At 42.2% G+C, this 21,502-nt stretch overlaps 2 protein-coding genes across 2 annotated transcripts in view; one reads left to right on the top strand and one right to left on the bottom strand.

Annotated features, from left to right (window-relative positions):
• The window catches only part of gtf2e1 (general transcription factor IIE, polypeptide 1, alpha), a 40,852-nt gene extending 24,379 nt beyond the window's left edge, over positions 1–16,473 (bottom strand). Inside the window, exons 1-2 of the mRNA XM_041865587.2 lie at positions 16,372–16,473; positions 15,256–15,899 (exon numbers count right to left, since the gene is read on the bottom strand). Of these exons, the coding sequence (XP_041721521.1) occupies positions 15,256–15,703 (448 nt within the window). The 5' untranslated portion in view covers positions 15,704–15,899; positions 16,372–16,473. The remainder of the gene's footprint in view (positions 1–15,255; positions 15,900–16,371) is intronic.
• A 156-nt stretch (positions 16,474–16,629) lies between these two features.
• rabl3 (RAB, member of RAS oncogene family-like 3) lies at positions 16,630–21,154 on the top strand. The gene is made up of 8 exons (XM_041865577.2): positions 16,630–16,720; positions 16,969–17,060; positions 17,300–17,429; positions 17,525–17,639; positions 17,797–17,947; positions 20,386–20,457; positions 20,579–20,617; positions 20,741–21,154. Exons 1-8 carry the CDS (start codon positions 16,675–16,677, stop codon positions 20,795–20,797), a joined length of 702 nt encoding a protein of 233 aa, XP_041721511.1. The 5' UTR covers positions 16,630–16,674; the 3' UTR covers positions 20,798–21,154.
• Positions 21,155–21,502: the final 348 nt, after the last annotated feature.

A 21,502-nucleotide genomic window follows, 5' to 3' on the forward strand; every position in this document is an offset into this window, starting at 1 on the left:
TTTCCTGAATAGCAATGTACCAGTCATACCACACATCCACATGTACACACACACACACACAGCAGAGAGTGAGTGTGTAATGTATAGCTCCCGCTGCAGCAGCGGAAGTACGTGATGTCATCCATTTTGCAACAGTGCACCCTGGACAGGTGCCAGTCCTCCAGGATAGTGTAGGAAAGAGAGCAGAAATGAATAAACATGGGACAGATAAATTAGCTTCTCCCTCTCGCTGTCACTGAACCTCAGTAAATCTGTCAGCACTGAGGACGACCTCGGGCCATATGGACAGCACAGCACTTGTGTTGTGTACGATTTTGCAGCATTAGGCAAAACTTTGGAGGCCACGTTTCTCAATTAGGTTGTTAGCATGTTATCGTTACACAAATGGACTCCTGTCTGCTTAATATTTTTCTTGCCAGCTGTGATTCGCAATGCGGTGAAATTGAGAAAATATGTACCCTCTTGTTGTTGACAAATCTGTGCCATACTTTCGAAGCCACATTTCTCCGTTTTTCTATCACTAACTAACGGAGCCCTGCCTTGTTAATGCTTTGCTTGGCAACTGTGTTGTATAAAGTCGTGCTGGGGCCCTGGCACATGTTAGCTACTGTATGTTCTGAACCAACTTTGTTATTCAGTGAACATAGATTTCGGAGGAATTAGCCTAGTTCCTGCTTCACCTGGGAGGCAATTGTCATCAGCTAGGCTTAAGTGGCAACGAGGCCTTTGTGCACTTTACCAACCAACTCATGTTCATTCAAATCGCCTAAAAGCTTACAAAAGGCAGTCAATTTCCCCAAATTAGCTCCCAATTTTCTATCCAGTGAGCGGAAAATTACAAAAACGAGAGAGAGCGGAGAGATTACAGGAAATGTTCCGAGCTTTAGGGCGTGTGTTTGCACGAGTGCACACGTGTGTGTCCAGTGCCTTCAGAAACTATTCATACCCCTTGACTTATTCCACATTTTGTTGTGTTACACCCTGAATTTTTCACCCATCTACACACAATACCCCATAATGACAAAGTGAAAACATGTTTTGGGAAATTTTAGAAAATGTATTGAAAATGAAATACATTCATCTCATTCACATAAGTATTCACACCCCTGAGTCAATATTTGTGGAAGCACCTTTGGCAGCTATTACAGCTGTGAGTCTTTCTGGGTAAGTCTCTAAGAGCTTTTTTGCAACATTTTGCAACATTTGCCAATTATTATTTTCAAAACTCTTTAAGCTCTGTCAAATTGGTTGTTGATCATTGCTAGACAACCATTTTCAGGTCTTGACATAGATCTTCAAGTAGATTTAAGTCAAAACTGAAACTCGGCCACTCCGTTACATTTATGGTCTTCTTGGTAAGCAACAGTGTAGATTTGGCCTTGTGTTTTATGTTATTGTCCTGCTGAAAGGTGAATTCATCTCCCAGTGTCTGGTGGAAAGCAGACTGAACCAGGTTTTCCTCTGCTTAGCTCCATTCAGTTTTTTTATCCTGAAAAACTACCCAGTCCTTAACTATTACAAGAATACTCATAACGTGATGCAGCCACCACTATGCTTGAAATTATGGAGAGTGGTACTCAGTAATGTGTTTTATTGGATTTTCCCCAAACATAACACTTTGTATTCAGGTCAAAAAGTTAATTGCTTTGCCACATTTTTTGCAGTATTACTTTAGTGCCCTGATGCAAACAGGATTCATGTTTTGGAATATTTGTATACATTTTGTTAACTAGATCTTTATTACTCCGATCATCGAGCTTTTCAACTAAATCAGTGAACTAGGCCTTTATTATTCCTGGCGACAGCACACCCAACCCAAAACATCTTCCCGCGGCCATGCCCATCTACCAATAGGTGCCATTGGAAAACCTCCCTGGTCTTCGTGGTTCAATCTGTGTTCGAAATTCCTGCTCGACTGAGGGACCTTCCAGATAAATGTATGTGTGGGGTACAGAGATGAGGTAGTCATTCAAAAACCATGTTAAACACTATTATTGCACACAGAGTTTAGTCCATGCAACGTATGTGACTTGTTAAGCAGATTTTTACTCCTGAACTTTTTCCAGACTTGCCATAACGAATGGGTTGAATACTTATTGACTCAAGACATTTTAGTTTTTCATTTTTTAAGAATTTGTAAACATTTCAAAAAACATAATTCCACTGACATTTTGGGGTATTGTGTGTAGGCAAGTGACAAACAAATTCAGGCTGTAACAACAAAATTTGGAAAAAGTCAAGGGGTGTGAATAGTTTTTGAATGCACTGTATGTGCATGTGTGCGTGCGCATTTTTGGGGGGAGGGTTTGAAAATCTTACTGTCTGTATTTTAAAATACCCCAGCATACGGTATACGCTATATGGTATACTGCCCAAGCCTACAAACCATGTCATGATGACTCATACACTATACAAGTGCACAAAATGTAAGTGTAAATGCTTGTTGAATTATTCATCTTCTACTGACAATAGATATTACGGTTTGAAAATGAAGGGTTGCCAACATCAGCAATCAAGATTTTCAATATATGAAAATGTTCTTACCCTGTGATTTCTGTGACTGAAAAGTTGACTTCAAGTGGTTTTGGCTGAATTGTTATGGGAAAGAATAGACCTAATATGGAAAGAAGTGGAGGGCGCTACCAGCATTTTAACTTTGCTTAAATAAAACGAGTTTTTAGAGCGAGCTTTGCCCCCCCCAAGAAACTCCTTATGGGGAATAGTAGAAAAGGAATAGGATTGCCTGACTGAGTGTATAGTGTTCCACTCCCAGGCGTGTGCACTGTGCGGTCAGCAGGATCTGTGCCTGCCTCGGGGCAGGCCTCCCTGACTGTGCTGCTAGTCCTGGGCCCTGCTACAGCTATAGCTCCAGCCCATTCTCCAGCTGTCCTGTTGGAAAATGGATGCCCTGGAGCGAGCTAGGAGCTAGCAGCAGGCAAGCAGGCAGACTTCATAGCTGATTTGTGTGCGTTTGGGTTAGTGTGAAATACCCCGGCATATTTATACAGCCTTCAAATCTACGACAACGTCCCCCGCTACCAACCAGTCAGGCAGGCTGAGTTATAACTCACACTAAGGAGCTGTAGTTGTACTATCACGCGTGTGGATTCTCCTTCAGCCCCTCGCTGTCTCATTCCTTTACTCTCCCTCCCTCTCTCTCTCACTCCTTTACTCCCCCCTCCTTCCACTCTTAGTAAATAATTCTGGGGGAAATGCGGGGAGAGACGCTGTCCTAAACTGCAGGTCGGATGAATTATACATGGCAGAGAGCGCTGAAAGGCAAACTGGAGCCTCACTGCACACAGTCAGGGTACCCATATGAAAACGTTTGAGCACATGTGAAATACAATATGGGGATGCAAGATTTCAACATGTGATACCACTAAACTACATGCGACAACATTTGAATGTTTTTCACATGTAAACCTGCTAATTTCATTTTCACACGTGAAAAACTTTCACATGTGAAACTGCAAATTTCACATATGAATCTGCTATTCACATGAGGTGAAAACATGTTATTCTCCTCACATGTGAAAAGGTGGTGTTAAGATGTGAACTGTAATACATGTGAACAACTGACCTCACGTCTCTTTTTTTTACGTGACAATTTCTGCTCATTGTTCAAATGGGAAAACAGACATTTCACATGTGAAAATGGGATTTCACATGTGTTTTTTTGTAAGGGAAGTAATTAAATGGTATGGGGGTTTTAAGGTAAGTGGTAGGCTGTTCAGCTAAAATAGTGTAAACATCTTAATCAATATGATTACATTTGACATTACCACTTAGTGCTGACTTTCAATATCACTCCACCTGGGATTTGAACTCACAACCTCTGGATTTGGGTTGCTCTGATCTTTCTACTGTGCCACAATGTCTGTAGCATTCTCAGAAGTCCCCTATAGATGTATTACCTATAATACATCTTTGCACTGCTAATTTAGTTATCAGTTAATCTGACTATTCTCATCATTGATTACGTTTACTTATTTGAGGGTTTTCTGTATAGTTTTCTAACGTTGGTGGGGCATAATATTCCATTTTAATGTTACTAGGGCTGTTGCGGTGACCATATTACCGCCACACCGGCAGTCATGAGTCATGACCGCAGTAAAAGTCATGGTAATCTCCTCTTATTCACTCTGGACATTCGTTGGTTCAACAACAGGTTGAAAGGAAGTAGAAAACATGGCCATTGTGGATGTTGTTTCAAAGCCTAACACAACGAAATGGACAGCGTTTTCTAAGGTGATGATTAATTAAATGTGGCAATTAACATTTTGTCCTGAATACAAAGTGTTATGTTTGGGGCAAATCCAACACAACACATTACTGAGTACCACTCTTCATATTTTCAAGCATAGTGGTGGCTTCATCATGTTATGGGTATGCTTGTAATCGTTAAGGACTGGGGAGTTTTTCAGGATAAAAAAGAAACTGAAGAAACTGATCGATAGCGATCGTAGTCGATCACCAAACAATTCTTTAAAAAACAACAACAATAAAGCCTTGCGTTCCTATTTTTTTGTTTAGCGCGGTAGAACTCTGCATACCCGGCAGAACCAAAGAGCAAATCAAGTGCACATATAGGCCTACCGCTGACCAATCAGATAGCTCAGATTACCGTGTCTGAACAGTTTCCTCGAGCCATAGAATGTAAAAATAAGCCTAGAGCACACAGCAAAGTTGATACTGTCACATTTCAAAACTTTTCAAAACATGACTACAGAGAGACTCAATGAATACAGCAAAGAGCTGCTGTTTTTATAAGTAAGTTCATGTTTAAGTTGTTATTCAGCACTGTCAACACTTTGTTCAACAGTTTTATTAGCCATAAAATGCATGTTCTCCATATTTCCACTCACGCTAGTAAAGTGTTTTGATAAGCTTGCGTTGTTATTATCAGCGGCTTTTGTCTTTTTTAATAACAAGGAATATTTCACTTTCTCTGGTCATAGGAGTAACAACATGAATTGGTGCCTGAGGCAGAAATAATGCAGTGCAACTTGAGTTTCGCCATCAGCTGGAAGTCACCTTTTCTAAGCGGAGGGAGGGAAAGACCAGGGATGGTGAGTCGGGTGAGAGGCAGCCTCACCACTGCTCTCTCCCTCCCCTCAGACTGACCAGATGCAGGTCATCAGTTCAGTAAAATAAAATAAAAGCAATTTATTATGCTCACTCAGCTGTGCCTCACAAGTAACACAACAAATGATATATTACCAGTGTGATCATATACCTAAGGTTTTGAAATATAATTTTAAAATGGTCTGAGAAGAACAACATTGACAGGGCAATTCCAGCATAGCCAATATGCAGTGATAATGTATTGGGCATATAGCCTACTGCACAAACCTCATAGCTACTGAACTGTTTTTAATAGGTTAATAGGCTTATGTTTTTTAAGTCATGTTTTTAAAAAATCTGAGCGGTAGATCTTGACTTGCTTTTGGACTCAAAGTGATCTTGACTCAGAAAAGGTTGGTGACCACTGATCTAGCATATATGTGGCCCTGTGTAGCTCAGTTGGTAGAGCATGGCGCTTGCAACGCCAAGGTTGTGGGTTCGTTTCCCACGGGGGCCCAGTATGAAAAAATGTATGTACTCACTAACTGTTAATCGCTCTGGATAAGAGCGTCTGCTAAATGACTAAAATGTAAAAAAATGTACTCCAAAATTAAACAAATTGTAGTAATCGCCTTTTAGATTGGACTGTATTATTATGCATACTGGATAGACTGGTTACCTTATGCTACTGCTCCAAGCTTTGTATCCATTAGTCTGGGAGAAAATGTATAGGCCTAGGCGATGCTGTTGGTTCATTGATTGTGCAGGGCAGCTTACAGAGTTCCCTACAATTATAGTGAATTTTTATTTGATTTTGAATAGCCTTTTATATTTTCATAACTAATAGGCTGACAAATTACCTTTAGCTACAGAATATCTCACCACTGTGCGTTCCCATCTCCTCCCCTCTCTCCTTCATTCCTTTCTCGAGCGCGCAGAGAGAGGAGCTGTCAACAATTTAATGAAATATGTTTCGTTGTGAAAATATGTTACTATCGATGTTCCGAACAGATTTCACTTGGTTTCCCAAATTAAGCACTGGGTAGCTGCAGAAACAGGGTTGGAGAGCCCATGGCATACAGAGTTTGAGCGGAATATCACCTGTCGAGCAGCGAGAGACTACATGCTCCTCAAACAGTGGTTGATGTGTGGAGTGAAATAATCAGAGTACCCTACCTGGCATGAGTGAAAAACGAACTGGAACGAAAGAGGCCTCCATTCGCTATTTGATTGCATACGGATGACATGTTTTCCCGCTGCCCCTGTTCCTGCCCAAATCTGAGGAGTATTTCTGTCTATAATAAAGCCCTTTTATGCAGAACATCTCATTCTGATTGGCTGGACCTGACTCCCCAGTGGGTGGGCCTATGCCCTCCCAGGCCCACCCATGGCTGCACCCCTGCCCAGTCATGTGAAATCCATAGATCAGGACCTAATTTATTTATTTAAAATTCCTTATTTTCTAATATGAACTGTTACTCAGTAAAATCTGAAATTGTTGCATGTTGCGTTTATATTTTTGTTAAGGATAATTGACATATTAGTAAAGACAAGATTAAATTGAGAATAGTCTGATGGGTGAAAATATAATCACTTAATGAGAACAGCGTATGCAGCCTGAGGCAAGGAACAGAGTGCAAGCTTAGTTTGCGACTTTCTCAAATCATCAATAGCCTATAGTCGCATCATGCAGCTTATGATGCCCATGCATCATGTTTTGATTTCTAAGACATTAGGTTTGTATCATTCACAACTAAAGTTGACAAATAACTCTAAATCTAGCTTATAGGACCTGTTTCAAATGGTCACTTTTACGCTCAACATAGCCACTTCATATGCGCACTCGCTGCGGAATGGGAAAAATGTCATTTTTATTATATTCAGCTAAATTCAATTATATTCTTCTTCTTATAAAATCATATAACATAAAATAATGGTACGGGACTTATAAGCATTTCTTGTCTGTTAAATGAACAAGCCTACAGCCTATAGCATGGCGCATAGCCAGATAACATACAGTAGGCTAACTCATATGGTGTTCTTCTGAAATACATTTTTTTTATATCATAATGTTTCTTTAACCTGCCTAAAATAAATAATGGATTTATTGTGTATATTAAATTGATTTATTAGACTTTTTTAAATGTAGATGTTCCAAAGGTGTGCATCAGAGGCTTCTATGCGGCTTGTATGCGAAAAAGCCAGGAGATGCTAAACGTGTTTGTTAATCAACGGTCAATTACTGTAAGACCGGCAGTCATTTGTATGACAATAACTGTCTGACAATGTGTCATGACCGCCACAGTCCTAAATGTTACTCATGAATCACTATGATAAATATAATCCATTTTCTTGAGTGTGTTTTTTAACAAAGCTGAGATTTACTTTGAAGTCCAAAGTGTAGGAATACAGGTGAAATCAGTTATTGACACAGACGTGATGGCGTAGCAGGATGATCGGAATGCCGTGAACCAAGAGGTTGTGAGTTCAAATCCCAGGTGAGGACATGTTGAATAACAATTACTGTATAAATAAACATACACAATGTAATCATGTATGTCAAAGTGTTTCAAATATGTACGTTGAAAACACTGTGACTGTGTGACGTTCCAGGGACATCCTTACGACTCATTTGTTTGCAGTGTTCCAAAACCACATGGTTTTCCATGATGTGAAAAGTTGTGAGATCACGTGAAAATCCACGTGATACTTCATGTGAAGTGTTCCAAACCACATCAAATTGTATTTGACATGTAAAGTTTCACATGTGAAATCATGGAAAACCATGTGGTTTTGGAACACTTCACGTGATGATATTCTACATGAAGTTTCACATTTGGAAAATGTTTAGGCCTCAAAAGTAGTCTCCTGATGTGATTTAAGCATTGTTGTGTACTTACATCCAATTTTATATATATTTTTCTATTAGAAAAGTGTGATTTTGAGAGCGTGACAACCTGAAAGAACTAGATAAAACTTGGAAACCTGGAAAAACAAAACCGGGAAAACTGATTTTACCAAAAGATCAAACTGATTTTATAGGGCTTTACAACTGTAGAAAATCGCTAACAATAACTCCCCCCTTTCCATTTCCTTTGAGATTGCGCAAACGTTTTATTTATTCCATCCAAACAATCCATGTAAATAATATTATCAAGTTAAAATGTAATTATTTGTGTATGGAGGGTAGGTCATTATAGACTATAGGATATTTGCTCAGTCATCAAATTAAAGGTAACATTTAAATGATGGCTAGTCATTATTAGCCTGGTTCTGTATGGAATGCAAGTACATTATGGAACACAGGTCAGGTCAACAAAGATTTGTGCGACCAAATCATGTGCTGGTGTCATCAACTGAAAAAGGGTTAGGGTTCGAAGTTAGTCTAGAACACTGAGAAGAACATATTGGCTCACATGCCGTGTAGAGGTCCAATTCTAGAGAAGGCCCAGACAGACAGTTGTGCATGGAATGCAAAGTGAGTGTGTAGCCGGAATACCTACATTGTATTGGCATTTACTGCCATCTAGTGTAAGAAGCCATGAATGACCACATGTACCTAAAATGAATATTGGGGACAATGGAATACATGGATCAGCAGAAGAAAAGCCTGAAATATTGTATTTTCAGCTGTTTGACGCAGGTGTACAAAACCGAAAGTAAAAGATGGAAAAACGAAACTTAAGAACGGGAAGCATAGAAATAGCGCACAGAGAACAGATCTACCGCTTCTTAGACTTGCTTTCAATGAGAATGACATATCTTTAACTCAGATTTCTATGTGCATTTGGTCGGGTCGCCTAAAAAGTTACATATTGCAGCTTTAACTGCCAAAATTAATCCCCGTCTCCCCACTTAGTGATTTGGAGACCCCAAATCATAACACTGCTGAACAATTAATCAAATGGCCACCCAGACTATTTACATTGACACCCCCACCCATTTGTTTTTACACTGCTGCTACTCGCTGTTTATTATCTATGCATAGTCACTTTACACCTACCTACATGTACAAATTACCTCATCTAACCTGTACCCCTGCACATTGACTCGGTACCGGATGCAGCTGAGAAGAAACAAAACACTACGTTTGTGAATTTAGTCGAAACCTGCCGATTTGTAACAATAATTAATTGTTACACCTTTGTAATTACAGACCGCAATTACAACTAGTTAAATGTTATTACAGTGTAACTATTGGTTGTTAAGGTCAACTACAATACTTGTTACAGTGTAATTACACACATAATTACGCTGTAATAAAGGACCCCTTAAAATTAAGTTTTGCCAGTTTTTCCTCCAGGCTTTCTTCCTTTTTCAGCAAACTAGGATACGGAACAACTCCGCAAAATGTGTCCTTGTGTGATCAGGGGTACATTCATTCCGCCGATTCTGTTTTAAAACATTTCCTTAACAGAAGCAAACGAAATGGGGATTAAAATAGCTGAATTTGTCCAATAGAAACTCTCGTTTGCAACTGTTGGACTAATGATTACACCCTAGATAAGCTAAATGCAGGCAAGAGTGTGCAAGGCGGTATTGAATGTGTCACTGTCTGTCCATGTGTCACTGTCCCAGTTAAACTATTTAAAGGCAATGCTACTAAATACTAATTGAGTGTATGTAAACTTCTGACCCACTGGGAATCTGATCAAAGAAATAAAAGCTGAAATAAATAATTATCCACTATTATTCTGACATTTCACATTTTTTAAATAAAGTGGTGATCCTAACGGACCTAAAACAGGGAATTTTTACTAGGATTAAATATCAGGAATTGTGAAAAACTGAGTTTAGATGTATTTGGCTAAGGTGTATGTAAACCTCCGACTTCAACTGTAGTAGCCTAAACCTATCGATGTGACATTGAACTGGGTGAATGGAATATGAATGACAGTCATCCAACATGCTGTAATAGAAATAAGGCCATGACTCATGGAAAAATAAATTGTCCTCACTCATCATAAACGGCACTGACCGCCAATGCTGTATTCCTTTGATGTGGAAACACTTCCATTAATATTTCAGCCTGGTACTGGGTTATCTTCAGACGAGTGACACTATGTTGGGTCGTGGAGCAAAACGGAGAACACATCGTGTTCATGAGTCTCATCTTTCCATAGAGGGGTCATATTAATTTGCAGGCCAAACCATTCCGACGCTACAGACATTTATGTGAGAACACCGATTGAGACGCAGCCCATGCAAAAAAAACATCTATAGCCTAAACAGACAGATTTTGATGATTTTTTTTATGCCACGGGTAGAGTATGGGGGACCTCAAGCAGACTTAAAAAAATATATATATATACAGTGAGGGAAAAAAGTATTTGATCCCTGCTGATTTATACGTTTGCCCACTGACAAAGACATGATCAGTCTATAATTTTAATGGTACGTTTATTTGAACAGTGAGAGACAGAATAACAACAACAAAATCCAGAAAAACGCATGTCAAAAATGTTATAAATTGATTTGCATTTTAATGAGGGAAATAAGTATTTGACCCCTCTGCAAAACCTGACTTAGTACTTGGTGGCAAAACCCTTGTTGGCAATCACAGAGGTCAGACCTTTCTTGTAGTTGGCCACCAGGTTTGCACACATCTCAGGAGGGATTTTGTCCCACTCCTCTTTGCAGATCTTCTCCAAGTCATTAAGGTTTCGAGGCTGACGTTTGGCAACTCGAACCTTCAGCTCCCTCCACAGATTTTCTATGAGATTAAGGTATGGAGACTGGCTAGGCCACTCCAGGACCTTAATGTGCTTCTTCTTGAGCCACTCCTTTGTTGCCTTGGCCGTGTGTTTTGGGTCATTGTCATGCTGGAATACCCATCCATGACCCATTTTCAATGCCCTGGCTGAGGGAAGGAGGTTCTCACCCAAGATTTGACGGTACATGGCGCCGTCCATTGTCCCTTTGATGCGGTGAAGTTGTCCTGTCACCTTGGCAGAAAAACACCCCCAAAGCATAATGTTTCCACCTCCATGTTTGACGGTGGGGATGGTGTTCTTGGGGTCATAGGCAGCATTCCTCCTCCTCCAAACACGGCGAGTTGAGTTGATGCCAAAGAGCTCGATTTTGGTCTCATCTAACCACAACACTTTCACCCAGTTCTCCTCTGAATCATTCAGATGTTCATTGGCAAACTTCAGACGGCCCTGTATATGTGCTTTCTTGAGCAGGGGGACCTTGCGGGCGCTGCAGGATTTCAGTCCTTCACGGCGTATTGTGTTACCAATTGTTTTCTTGGTGACTATGGTCCCAGCTGCCTTGAGATCATTGACAAGATCCTCCCGTGTAGTTCTGGGCTGATTCCTCACCGTCCTCATGAGCATTCCAACTCCACAAGGTGAGATCTTGCATGGAGCCCCAGGCCGAGGGAGATTGACAGTCTTTTGTTTCTCTTCCATTTGCGAATAATCGCACCAACTGTTGTCACCTTCTCACCAAGCTGCTTGGCGATGGTCTTGTTGCCCATTCCAGCCTTGTGTAGGTCTACAATCTTGTCCCTGACATCCTTGGTGAGCTCTTTGGTCTTGGCCATGGTGGAGAGTTTGGAATCTGATTGATTGCTTCTGTGGACAGGTGTCTTTTATACAGGTAACACGCTGAGATTAGGAGCACTCCCTTTAAGAGTGTGCGCCTAATCTCAGCTCGTTACCTGTATAAAAGACACCTGGGAGCCAGAAATCTTTCTGATTGAGAGGGGGTCAAATACTTATTTCCCTCATTAAAATGCAAATCAATTTATAACATTTTTGACATGCATTTCTGGATTTTTTTGTTGTTATTCTGTCTCTCACTTCAAATAAACCTACCATTAAAATTATAGACTGATCATTTCTTTGTCAGTAGGCAAACGTACAAAATCAGCAGGGGATCAAATACTTTTTTCCCCTCACTGTATGTATGTATGTATGTATGTATGTATGTATGTATGTATGTATGTATATATATACACACATACACACACACAGTACCAGTCAAAGGTTTGGACACACCTACTCATTCCAAAAAAGTGTTAAACAAATCAAAATATATTTTATATTTGAGATTCTTCAAAGTAGCCACCCTTTGCCTTGATGACAGCTTTGCACACTCTTGGCATTCTCTCAACCAGCTTCATGAGGTAGTCACCTGGAATGCATTTCAATTAACAGGTGTGCCTTAAAAGTTAATTTGTGGAAATTATTTCCTTCTTAATGTGTTTGAGCCAATCAGTTGTGTTGTGACAAGGTAGGAGTGGTATACAGAAAATAGCCCTATTTTGTAAAAGACCAAGACCAAATTATGGCAAGAACAGCTCAAATAAGCAAAGAGAAATGACAGTCCATCATTACTTTAAGACATGAAGGTCAGTCAATCCGGACATTTTTTCAAGTAGTCGCAAAGACCATCAAGCGCTATGATAAAACTGTCTCTCATGAGGACCGGCACAGGAGAGGAAGACCCAGAGTTACCTCTGCTGCCGAGGATATGTTCATTAGAGTTACCAGCCTCAGAAATTGCAGCCCAAATAAATGCTTCACAGAGTTCAAGTAACAGACACATCTCAACATCAACTATTCAGAGGGAACTGTGTGAATCAGGCCTTCATGTTTGAATTGCTGCAAAGAAACCACTACTAAAGGGCACCAATAAGAAGAGACTTGCTTGGGCCAAGAAACACGAGCAATGGACATTAGACCAGTGGAAATCTGTCCTTTGGTCTGTAGTCCAAATTTGAGATTTTTGGTTCCAACCGCAGTGTCTTTGTGAGACGCAGGTAGGTGAACGGATGATCTCCGCATGTGTAGTTCCCACCATGAAGCATGGAGGAGGTGGTGCGATGGTGCTTGCTGGTGACACTGTCTGTGATTTATTTAGAATTCAAGGCACATTTAACCAGCATGGCTACCACAGCATTCTGAAGCGATATGCCATCCCATCTGGTTTGGGCTTAGTGGGACTATCATTTGTTTATCAACAGGACAATGACCCAACACACCTCCAGGCTGTGTAAGGGCTATTTTACCAAAAAGGAGCGTGATGGAGTGCTGCATCAGATGACCTGGCCTCCACAATCACCCGACCTCTACCCAATTGAGATGGTTTGGGATGAGTTGGACCTCAGAGTGAAGGAAAAGAAGCCAACAAGTGCTCAGCAAGACTGTTGGAAAAGCATTCCAGGTGAAGCTGGTTGAGAGAATGCCAAGAGTGTGCAAAGCGGTCATCAAGGCAAAGGGTGGCTACTTTGAAGAATCTAAAATATATTTTGATTTTTGTTACACTTTGTTGGTTATTACATGATTCCATGTGTTATTTCATAGTTTTGATGTCTTCACTATTATTCTACAAGGTAGAAAATTGTAAAAATAAAGGAAAACCCTTGAATGAATAGGTGTGTCCAAACTTATATATATACATATATATATATACAGTGGGGAGAACAAGTATTTGATACACTGCCGATATTGCAGGTTTTCCTACTTACAAAGCATGTAGAGGTCTGTAATTTTTATCATAGGTACACTTCAACTGTGAGAGACGGAATCTAAAACAAAAATCAAGAAAATCATATTGTATGATTTTTAAGTAATTAATTTGCGTTTTATTGCATGACATAAGTATTTGATCACCTACCAACTAGTAAGAATTCCGGCTCTCACAGACCTGTTAGTTTTTCTTTAAGAAGCCCTCCTGTTCTCCACTCATTACCTGCACCTGTTTGAACTCGTTACCTGTATAAAAGACACCTGTCCACACACTCAATCAAACAGACTCCAACCTCTCCACAATGGCCAAGACCAGAGAGCTGTGTAAGGACATCAGGGATAAAATTGTAGATCTGCACAAGGCTGGGATGGGCTACAGGACAATAGGCAAGCAGCTTGGTGAGAAGGCAACAACTGTTGGCGCAATTATTAGAAAATTGAAGAAGTTCAAGATGACGGTCAATCACCCTCGGTCTGGGGCTCCATGCAAGATCTCACCTCGTGGGGCATCAATGATCATGAGGAAGGTGAGGGATCAGCCCAGAACTACACGGCAGGACCTGGTCAATGACCTGAAGAGAGCTGGGACCACAGTCTCAAAGAAAACCATTAGTAACACACTACGCCGTCATGGATTAAAAATCCTGCAGCGCACGCAAGGTCCCCCTGCTCAAGCCAGCGCATGTCCAGGCCCGTCTGAAGTTTGCCAATGACCATCTGGATGATCCAGAGGAGGAATGGGAGAAGGTCATGTGGTCTGATGAGACAAAATTTGAGCTTTTTCGTCTAAACTCCGCTCGCCATGTTTGGAGGAAGAAGAAGGATGAGTACAACCCCAAGAACACCATCCCAACCGTGAAGCATGGAGGTGGAAACATCATTCTTTGGGGATGCTTTTCTGCAAAGGGGACAGGACAACTGCACCGTATTGAGGGGAGGATGGATGGGGCCATGTATCGCGAGATCTTGGCCAACAACCTCCTTCCCTCAGTAAGAGCATTGAAGATGGGTCGTGGCTGGGTCTTGCAGCATGACAACGACCCAAAACACACAGCCAGGGCAACTAAGGAGTGGCTCCGTAAGAAGCATCTCAAGGTCCTGGAGTGGCCTAGCCAGTCTCCAGACCCGAACCCAATAGAACATCTTTGAAGGGAGCTGAAAGTCTGTATTGCCCAGCTACAGCCCTGAAACCTGAAGGATTTGGAGAAGGTCTGTATGGAGGAGTGGGCCAAAATCCCTGCTGCAGTGTGTGCAAACCTGGTCAAGACCTACAGGAAAATCTCTGTAATTGCAAACAAAGGTTTCTGTACCAAATATTAAGTTATGCTTGTCTGATGTATCAAATACTTATGTCATGCAATAAAATGCAAATTAATTACTTAAAAATTTTGTTTTAGATTCTGTCTCTTACAGTTGAAGTGTACCTATGATAAAAATTACAGACCTCTACATGCTTTGTAAGTAGGAAAACCTGCAAAATCGGCAGTGTATCAAATACTTGTTCTCCCCACTGTATATATGCCCAGCTCATGAGGTGCCTTGTTGATGTGAGGCCTGAGGCAATTGCCTTTTCTGCCTAATTGTACGTCCGCCAGTGCCTCTCTGACCCTCTCATGCTGCTGCAAAACTCTCTCTCTTTCTCTCTCCTTTTCTCCTTCCCTCCCTCCTCCCTCAACCCTATTCTCCCACCCCTCCCTCTCTCTCTCCTCACCGGTCATGGGGTCAAACAGCTGATTGGCCTCCAGGTCAGTGAAGGTGCTGAAGCAGCAGGGGCAGCGGAACGACGCCCGGTTGGTTGAGTCCCTTTCGTCTGTCTCGATGCGCCGCCGCATGTGATCCAGCTTGTACTTGACCACGTTGACCAGCAGGCGGTAGTTGATGAAGTAGTAGTTGTGGCGCGTGGTCTTGCCATCGGGAGCCGTCTCCACCCGCATGCGGCACTTGACGAACTTATCGCCCTTGAGCGTGTTGAGCACCGAGCGCAGCTGCTTTCGGTCAAACTTGAGCAACTCCAGCATGTCCTCCTCACGGACGCAGGGGTTGCGGATGAGAACGTCCAGAGCCAGGGCATGCTCCACCCCGTAGAAGCCCCGCACAACCTGCTTGGCCAGGCGCTTCAGCGAAGCAGGGACCTCTGTTAATAATTCTGGCTCTGACATCTTCTATATGGCCTATTGGGTAGCAGACTGGTAGAGAGAGTGGCTTACGGAATAAGTAAAGGCTACAATAGGTAGCCTGAGAAGTGTCTGTGGGTGGTTGGACAGGAGGGTGGGTAAACTTCAGGCAGAAAGGAGAGGTTCTTGAGGGGGAGGAACCCCAGCAAGGGGTCAAGGGCGTCCTTCTCTGTGGTGGGATCTGCAACAAGGGAACACTGTTTATACAATCTGGTATAGAAACTTAGACATCACTATCCATCAGTAGGACTTCACAGAAACTGTATGTATATAAATAAGGAACTGTTGTTAAAAACATGAACATGTGTTCATCCAACGTGGCCGGGGTGGCAATGTGGATAGCTAGTTTGTAAGTCATAACAGTTACAGTCAAACATATCCGAATGAGAGATGAAACGACTGTAACGCAGAACCTATATGGTTAGCCAAAATATTATTTAGCAAACGATACTGTTAGTTGTTAGCTAATACTCGCGAATGGAAACGGAATGAATAGCAGTCAAACTGGCTCGCTAACAACTATGCTAACAGTAGCTAGCTTAGCTTACAGCTAGCTACCTCACAGGTTAGCGCAACAAAATGTATCACTGTGAGAATAAATGAGCTAGCTTTAACTACAACACATGCATGAAATACAGAGAATCCGCACTCACTCAATTGCATGTGTTCTCTTGTAACAACTTGAAAGCTTGTGGATGCTCTGCCTCGTACTTTTCTATATATTTTGCAATGGAATCCCGGAAAATAATGTTCTCTATTCCAATTGGCTGTACGTCATGCTGTCCTTCAACAGCCAATGATCGCCAAATTGTTTTGATTGACGTTCACAATTTCCAATGTTGTTCTTGTAAAAGTGGATCCGGTTTGAAACGGAAACCATTCTCTTAAACCAATTAGAGAACGAGTGGTATTCTTTGGGCTGGAACTTTACTGTTTACTTCCGTGACGAAAATTAAATGGCGTCTCTTGACAGAGTGAAAGTGCTAGTTTTGGGAGATTCAGGTTGGTGTCCTATTCGTTTATGTCTGACTAATCGTATTGTCTTTTGGAAATGTATAGGTTGTGTCTTTCGACTTGGTTTGGTCAAAAATAATGCTTATCTAAAACATGAATGCCCCCTTGTGTCTATCCGTGGTAGCTAGCTTCACTTGATGCACTTAAAATATACCTAGACATGAGAAGCAAACTTAGCTATGTGCTTGAAAAATACTGGATGTGTCTCACTAGCTATAATTATTTTGTCATGGCAGGTGTTGGGAAGTCCTCACTCGTTCATCTGCTGTGTCAGAACCAAGTGTTGGGAAATCCATCATGGACTGTAGGCTGTTCGGTGGATGTACGGGTAAGAAAGGACTGCTCTTGAAAATGTGGCTAAAACCGGCACTTTTACTGAAACGTTGATTAATGTGCACTGTCCCCTGTAAAAAAATTAACTCAAACTAAACTCAATGGTTGATCTTTTTTTGTTATTTCTTGACTCATTGTTTTTCCCTGAAGAGATTTCTTTACTTGGAGGTTTACCAGTTAGGAACATTAAAGTTATTCTATATTCTAAGGTTATTCTAAGAGTCGCTTTTACAGGTCCACGACTACAAGGAGGGCACTCCAGAGGAGAAGACCTACTACATTGAATTATGGGATGTTGGAGGATCTGTGGGCTGCGCCAGCAGTCTGAAAAACACCAGAGCAGTTTTCTACAACTCTGTCAATGGTAAAGACACAGCACTGACTGGTCTGTCAGTCACCACATGAGGAAAACGATGACTTGTATAGATCAGTAATGACACATTATTTGTATCCTTACAGGTATTGTATTAGTTCACGACCTGACAAACAAGAAATCCTCCCAGAATCTGTATCGCTGGTCACTAGAAGCCTTGAACAAAGACTCCTCCCCAACGGGGGTAATCGTCTCAAATGGGTAAGTATCTCCTACTGCTGGAATCAAATAGCCTACCTCAATTTATTACATATTATGCTTGTTAAATAGAAGTTGTTATCCTGTATAGGCACTTTGAGTAAGTTTACTTACTTGTCTTGAAAGTCTTGTCTTGAATGTCTTGCCTGAACACCTCCAGTGATTACGACAGAGAACAGTTTGCTGATAGCTCCGTGCCTTTGCTCCTGATCGGCACCAAGTTTGACCAGATCCCAGAGAACAAGAGGAATGATGTTCTCACCAGGACAGCTTTCCTGTCTGAAGACTTCAATGCAGAGGAGATCAATCTGGTAGGTGAAGCCTCACCTCAACTATCCTTCTAGGCCTCTATGGATTCTGAGGTACCCATCACTCGGTCAAAGAAAACCTTATTTGCTGCAGCATTGTGCATTTGCTAACAATGAAAGCCCAATGTATGGTCAATGTATGGGCAGTGGGCACACATCATTAGTATGGTAACAGCTATTGAATAGGCTACAGGTAGTGGAAGTCATTTTTAACCTTTTTGCATTGAGGCTTCAAATCAAATCAAATCAAATTTTATTGGTCACATGCGCCGAATACAACAGGTGCAGACATTACAGTGAAATGCTTACTTACAGCCCTTAACCAACAGTGCATTTATTTTAAACAAAAAAAGTAAGAATAAAACAACAACAAAAAAGTGTTGAGAAAAAAGAGCAGAAGTAAAATAAAGTGACAGTAGGGAGGCTATATATACAGTAAAATAAAGTGACAGTAGGGAGGCTATATATACAGGGGGGTACCGTTGCATAGTCAATGTGCGGGGGCACCGGCTAGTTGAGGTAGTTGAGGTAATATGTACATGTGGGTAGAGTTAAAGTGACTATGCATAAATACTTAACAGAGTAGCAGCAGCGTAAAAAGGATGGGATGGGGGCAGTGCAAATAGTCCGGGTAGCCATGATTAGCTGTTCAGGAGTCTTATGGCTTGGGGGTAGAAGCTGTTGAGAAGTCTTTTGGACCTAGACTTGGCACTCCGGTACCGCTTGCCCGTGCGGTAGCAGAGAGAACAGTCTATGACTAGGGTGGCTGGAGTCTTTGACAATTTTGAGGGCCTTCCTCTGACACCGCCTGGTATAGAGGTCCTGGATGGCAGGGAGCTTTGCCCCAGTGATGTACTGGGCCGTACGCACTACCCTCTGTAGTGCCTTGCGGTCAGAGGCCAAGCAGTTGCCATACCAGGCGGTGATGCAACCAGTCAGGATGCTCTCGATGGTGCAGCTGTAGAATTTTTTGAGGATCTGAGGACCCATGCCAAATCTTTTAGTCTCCTGAGGGGGAATAGGCTTTGTCGTGCCCTCTTCACGACTGTCTTGGTGTGTTTGGACCATGATAGTTCGTTGGTGATGTGGACACCAAGGAACTTGAAGCTCTCAACCTGTTCCACTACAGCCCCGTCGATGAGAATGGGGGCGTGCTCAGTCCTCTTTTTTTTTCCTGTAGTCCACAATCATCTCCTTTGTCTTGGTCACGTTGAGGGAGAGGTTGTTGTCCTGGCACCACACGGCCAGATCTCTGACCTCCTCCCTATAGGCTGTCTCATCGTTGTCGGTGATCAGGCCTACCACTGTTGTGTCGTCGGCAAACTTAATGATGGTGTTGGAGTCGTGCCTGGCCATGCAGTCATGGGTGAACAGAGAGTACAGGAGGGGACTGAGCACGCACCCCTGAGGGGCCCCCGTGTTGAGGATCAGTGTGGCAGATGTGTTGTTACCTACCCTTACCACCTGGGGGCGGCCCGTCAGGAAGTCCAGGATCCAGTTGCAGAGGGAGGTGTTTAGTCCCAGGATCCTTAGCTTAGTGATGAGCTTAGAGGGCACTATGGTGTTGAATGCTGAGCTGTAGTCAATGAATAGCATTCTCACGTAGGTGTTCCTCTTGTCCAGGTGGGAAAGGGCAGTGTGGAGTGCGATAGAGATTGCATCATCTGTGGATCTGTTGGGGCGGTATGCAAATTGGAGTGGGTCTAGGGTTTCTGGGATTATGCTGTTGATGTGAGCCATGACCAGTCTTTCAAAGCACTTCATGGCTACAGACGTCAGTGCTACGGGTCGGTAGTCATTTAGGCAGGTTATCTTAGAGTTCTTGGGCACGGGGACTATGGTGGTCTGCTTGAAACATGTTGGTATTACAGACTCAGTCAGGGACATGTTGAAAATGTCAGTGAAGACAGTTGGTCAGCACATGCTCGGAGTACACGTCCTGGTAATCCGTCTGGCCCTGCGGCCTTGTGAATGTTGACCTGCTTAAAAGTCTTACTCACATCGGCTACGGAGAGCGTGATCACATAGTCGTCCGGAACAGCTGGTGCTCTCATGCATGCTTCAGTGTTGCTTGCCTCGAAGCGAGCATAGAAGTGGTTTAGCCTCGTCTGGTAGGCTTGTGTCACTGGGCAGCTCGCGGCTGTGCTTCCCTTTGTAGTCTGTAATAGTTTTCAAGCCCTGCCACATCCGACGAGCGTCAGAGCCAGTGTAGTATGATTCAATCTTAGACCTGTATTGACTCTTTGCCTGTTTGATGGTTCGTCGGAGGTCATAGCGGGATTTCTTATAAACGTCCGGGTTAGAGTCCCGTTCCTTGAAAGCGGCAGCTCTACCCTTTAGCTCAGTGCGGATGTTTCCTGTAATCCATGGCTTCTGGTTGGGGTATGTACGTACGGTCACCTGTGGTTTAGGTCATGTTTTTTCCTTGACTCTCGTAACAGGATTGCACCAATCAAAGGTACTTTGCTGCAGGCACGTCGAACGCTGTGAAGTTGAGCAGATTCTTTGACAAGGTGAGACGTTCAGAAGCTGAAGCTTTTGCTTACATATTTTACCCCCCTTAATATACTGTTATTTTTATACATGAGTATCCACATTCCAAGAGAGTGCATGAATACTTGTCTTTTATTTTAGGTCGTAGAGAAGAGATATTTCACCAGAGACCCTAGTCAAGTAAGTGATTGTCTATGTGTCCATAATGAACATGAAACACTGCTCTGGTCTTTCCAATTTTGAAACCATTACTTTATCAGCTCTGGACTTGAAACATAAAACCATCTCTCCTCCTCTCTCCAGATGACAGGTTTCACAGAGAGGAAACGCTTCAACTTCAAAAGCCTTCACTACGACTGAGATAGAGGTGGACACTGCTGGTGCCTGTGGTTTCAACCTGCTTCAGTGCAGTCCCTCACTCAACAAGTGAACTTCCCTTTGTCTCTCTCTCTCTCTCCCCCTCTTAGTCTCTATCTTTTATCTCTGTTAAAGGCCCAGTGCAGTCAAAAACGTGGTTTTCCTGTGTTTTATATATATTTTCACACTGAGGTTGGAATAATTCAGTGACATTGTGAAAATGATGATACTTTCCTTTTAGTGTAAGAGCTGTTTGAAAATACTGACTGAAATCTCAGCTTGTTGTGGTGGGATGGAGTTTTGGCCTGCCTGGTGACATAAATTAGTTAATAGACCAATAAGAAAGTTCCAAACCTCTCTGCCAATAATAGCTAGTTTCCCCCTCCCCACTCAGACCACTCACAGACAGTCCTAGCAAAATTCTTGCTTGAGAAATAGCTTCTTAACCTCTGGAACTGTACTTATTCTAGTAGGATAGAGCCATATCCATTAGGCTAAAGAACAGCGTTCCACACTTTGCCTTCTCCTGTCCTGTACTATACACACAAACACACAGGACAGGAGAAGGCAAAGTGTGGAACGCTGTTCTTTAGCCTAATGGATATGGCTCTATCCTACTAGAAAATGTACAGTTCCAGAGGTCTCCATTTCTTTTTGACAATTTTAAACAATCACATTTGTTACCCAGCAATTATTTGATATTGAGAT

The sequence above is a fragment of the Coregonus clupeaformis genome, chromosome 4, assembly GCF_020615455.1.
Source record: "Coregonus clupeaformis isolate EN_2021a chromosome 4, ASM2061545v1, whole genome shotgun sequence".
In the NCBI taxonomy this organism is placed as follows: Eukaryota; Metazoa; Chordata; class Actinopteri; order Salmoniformes; family Salmonidae; genus Coregonus; species Coregonus clupeaformis.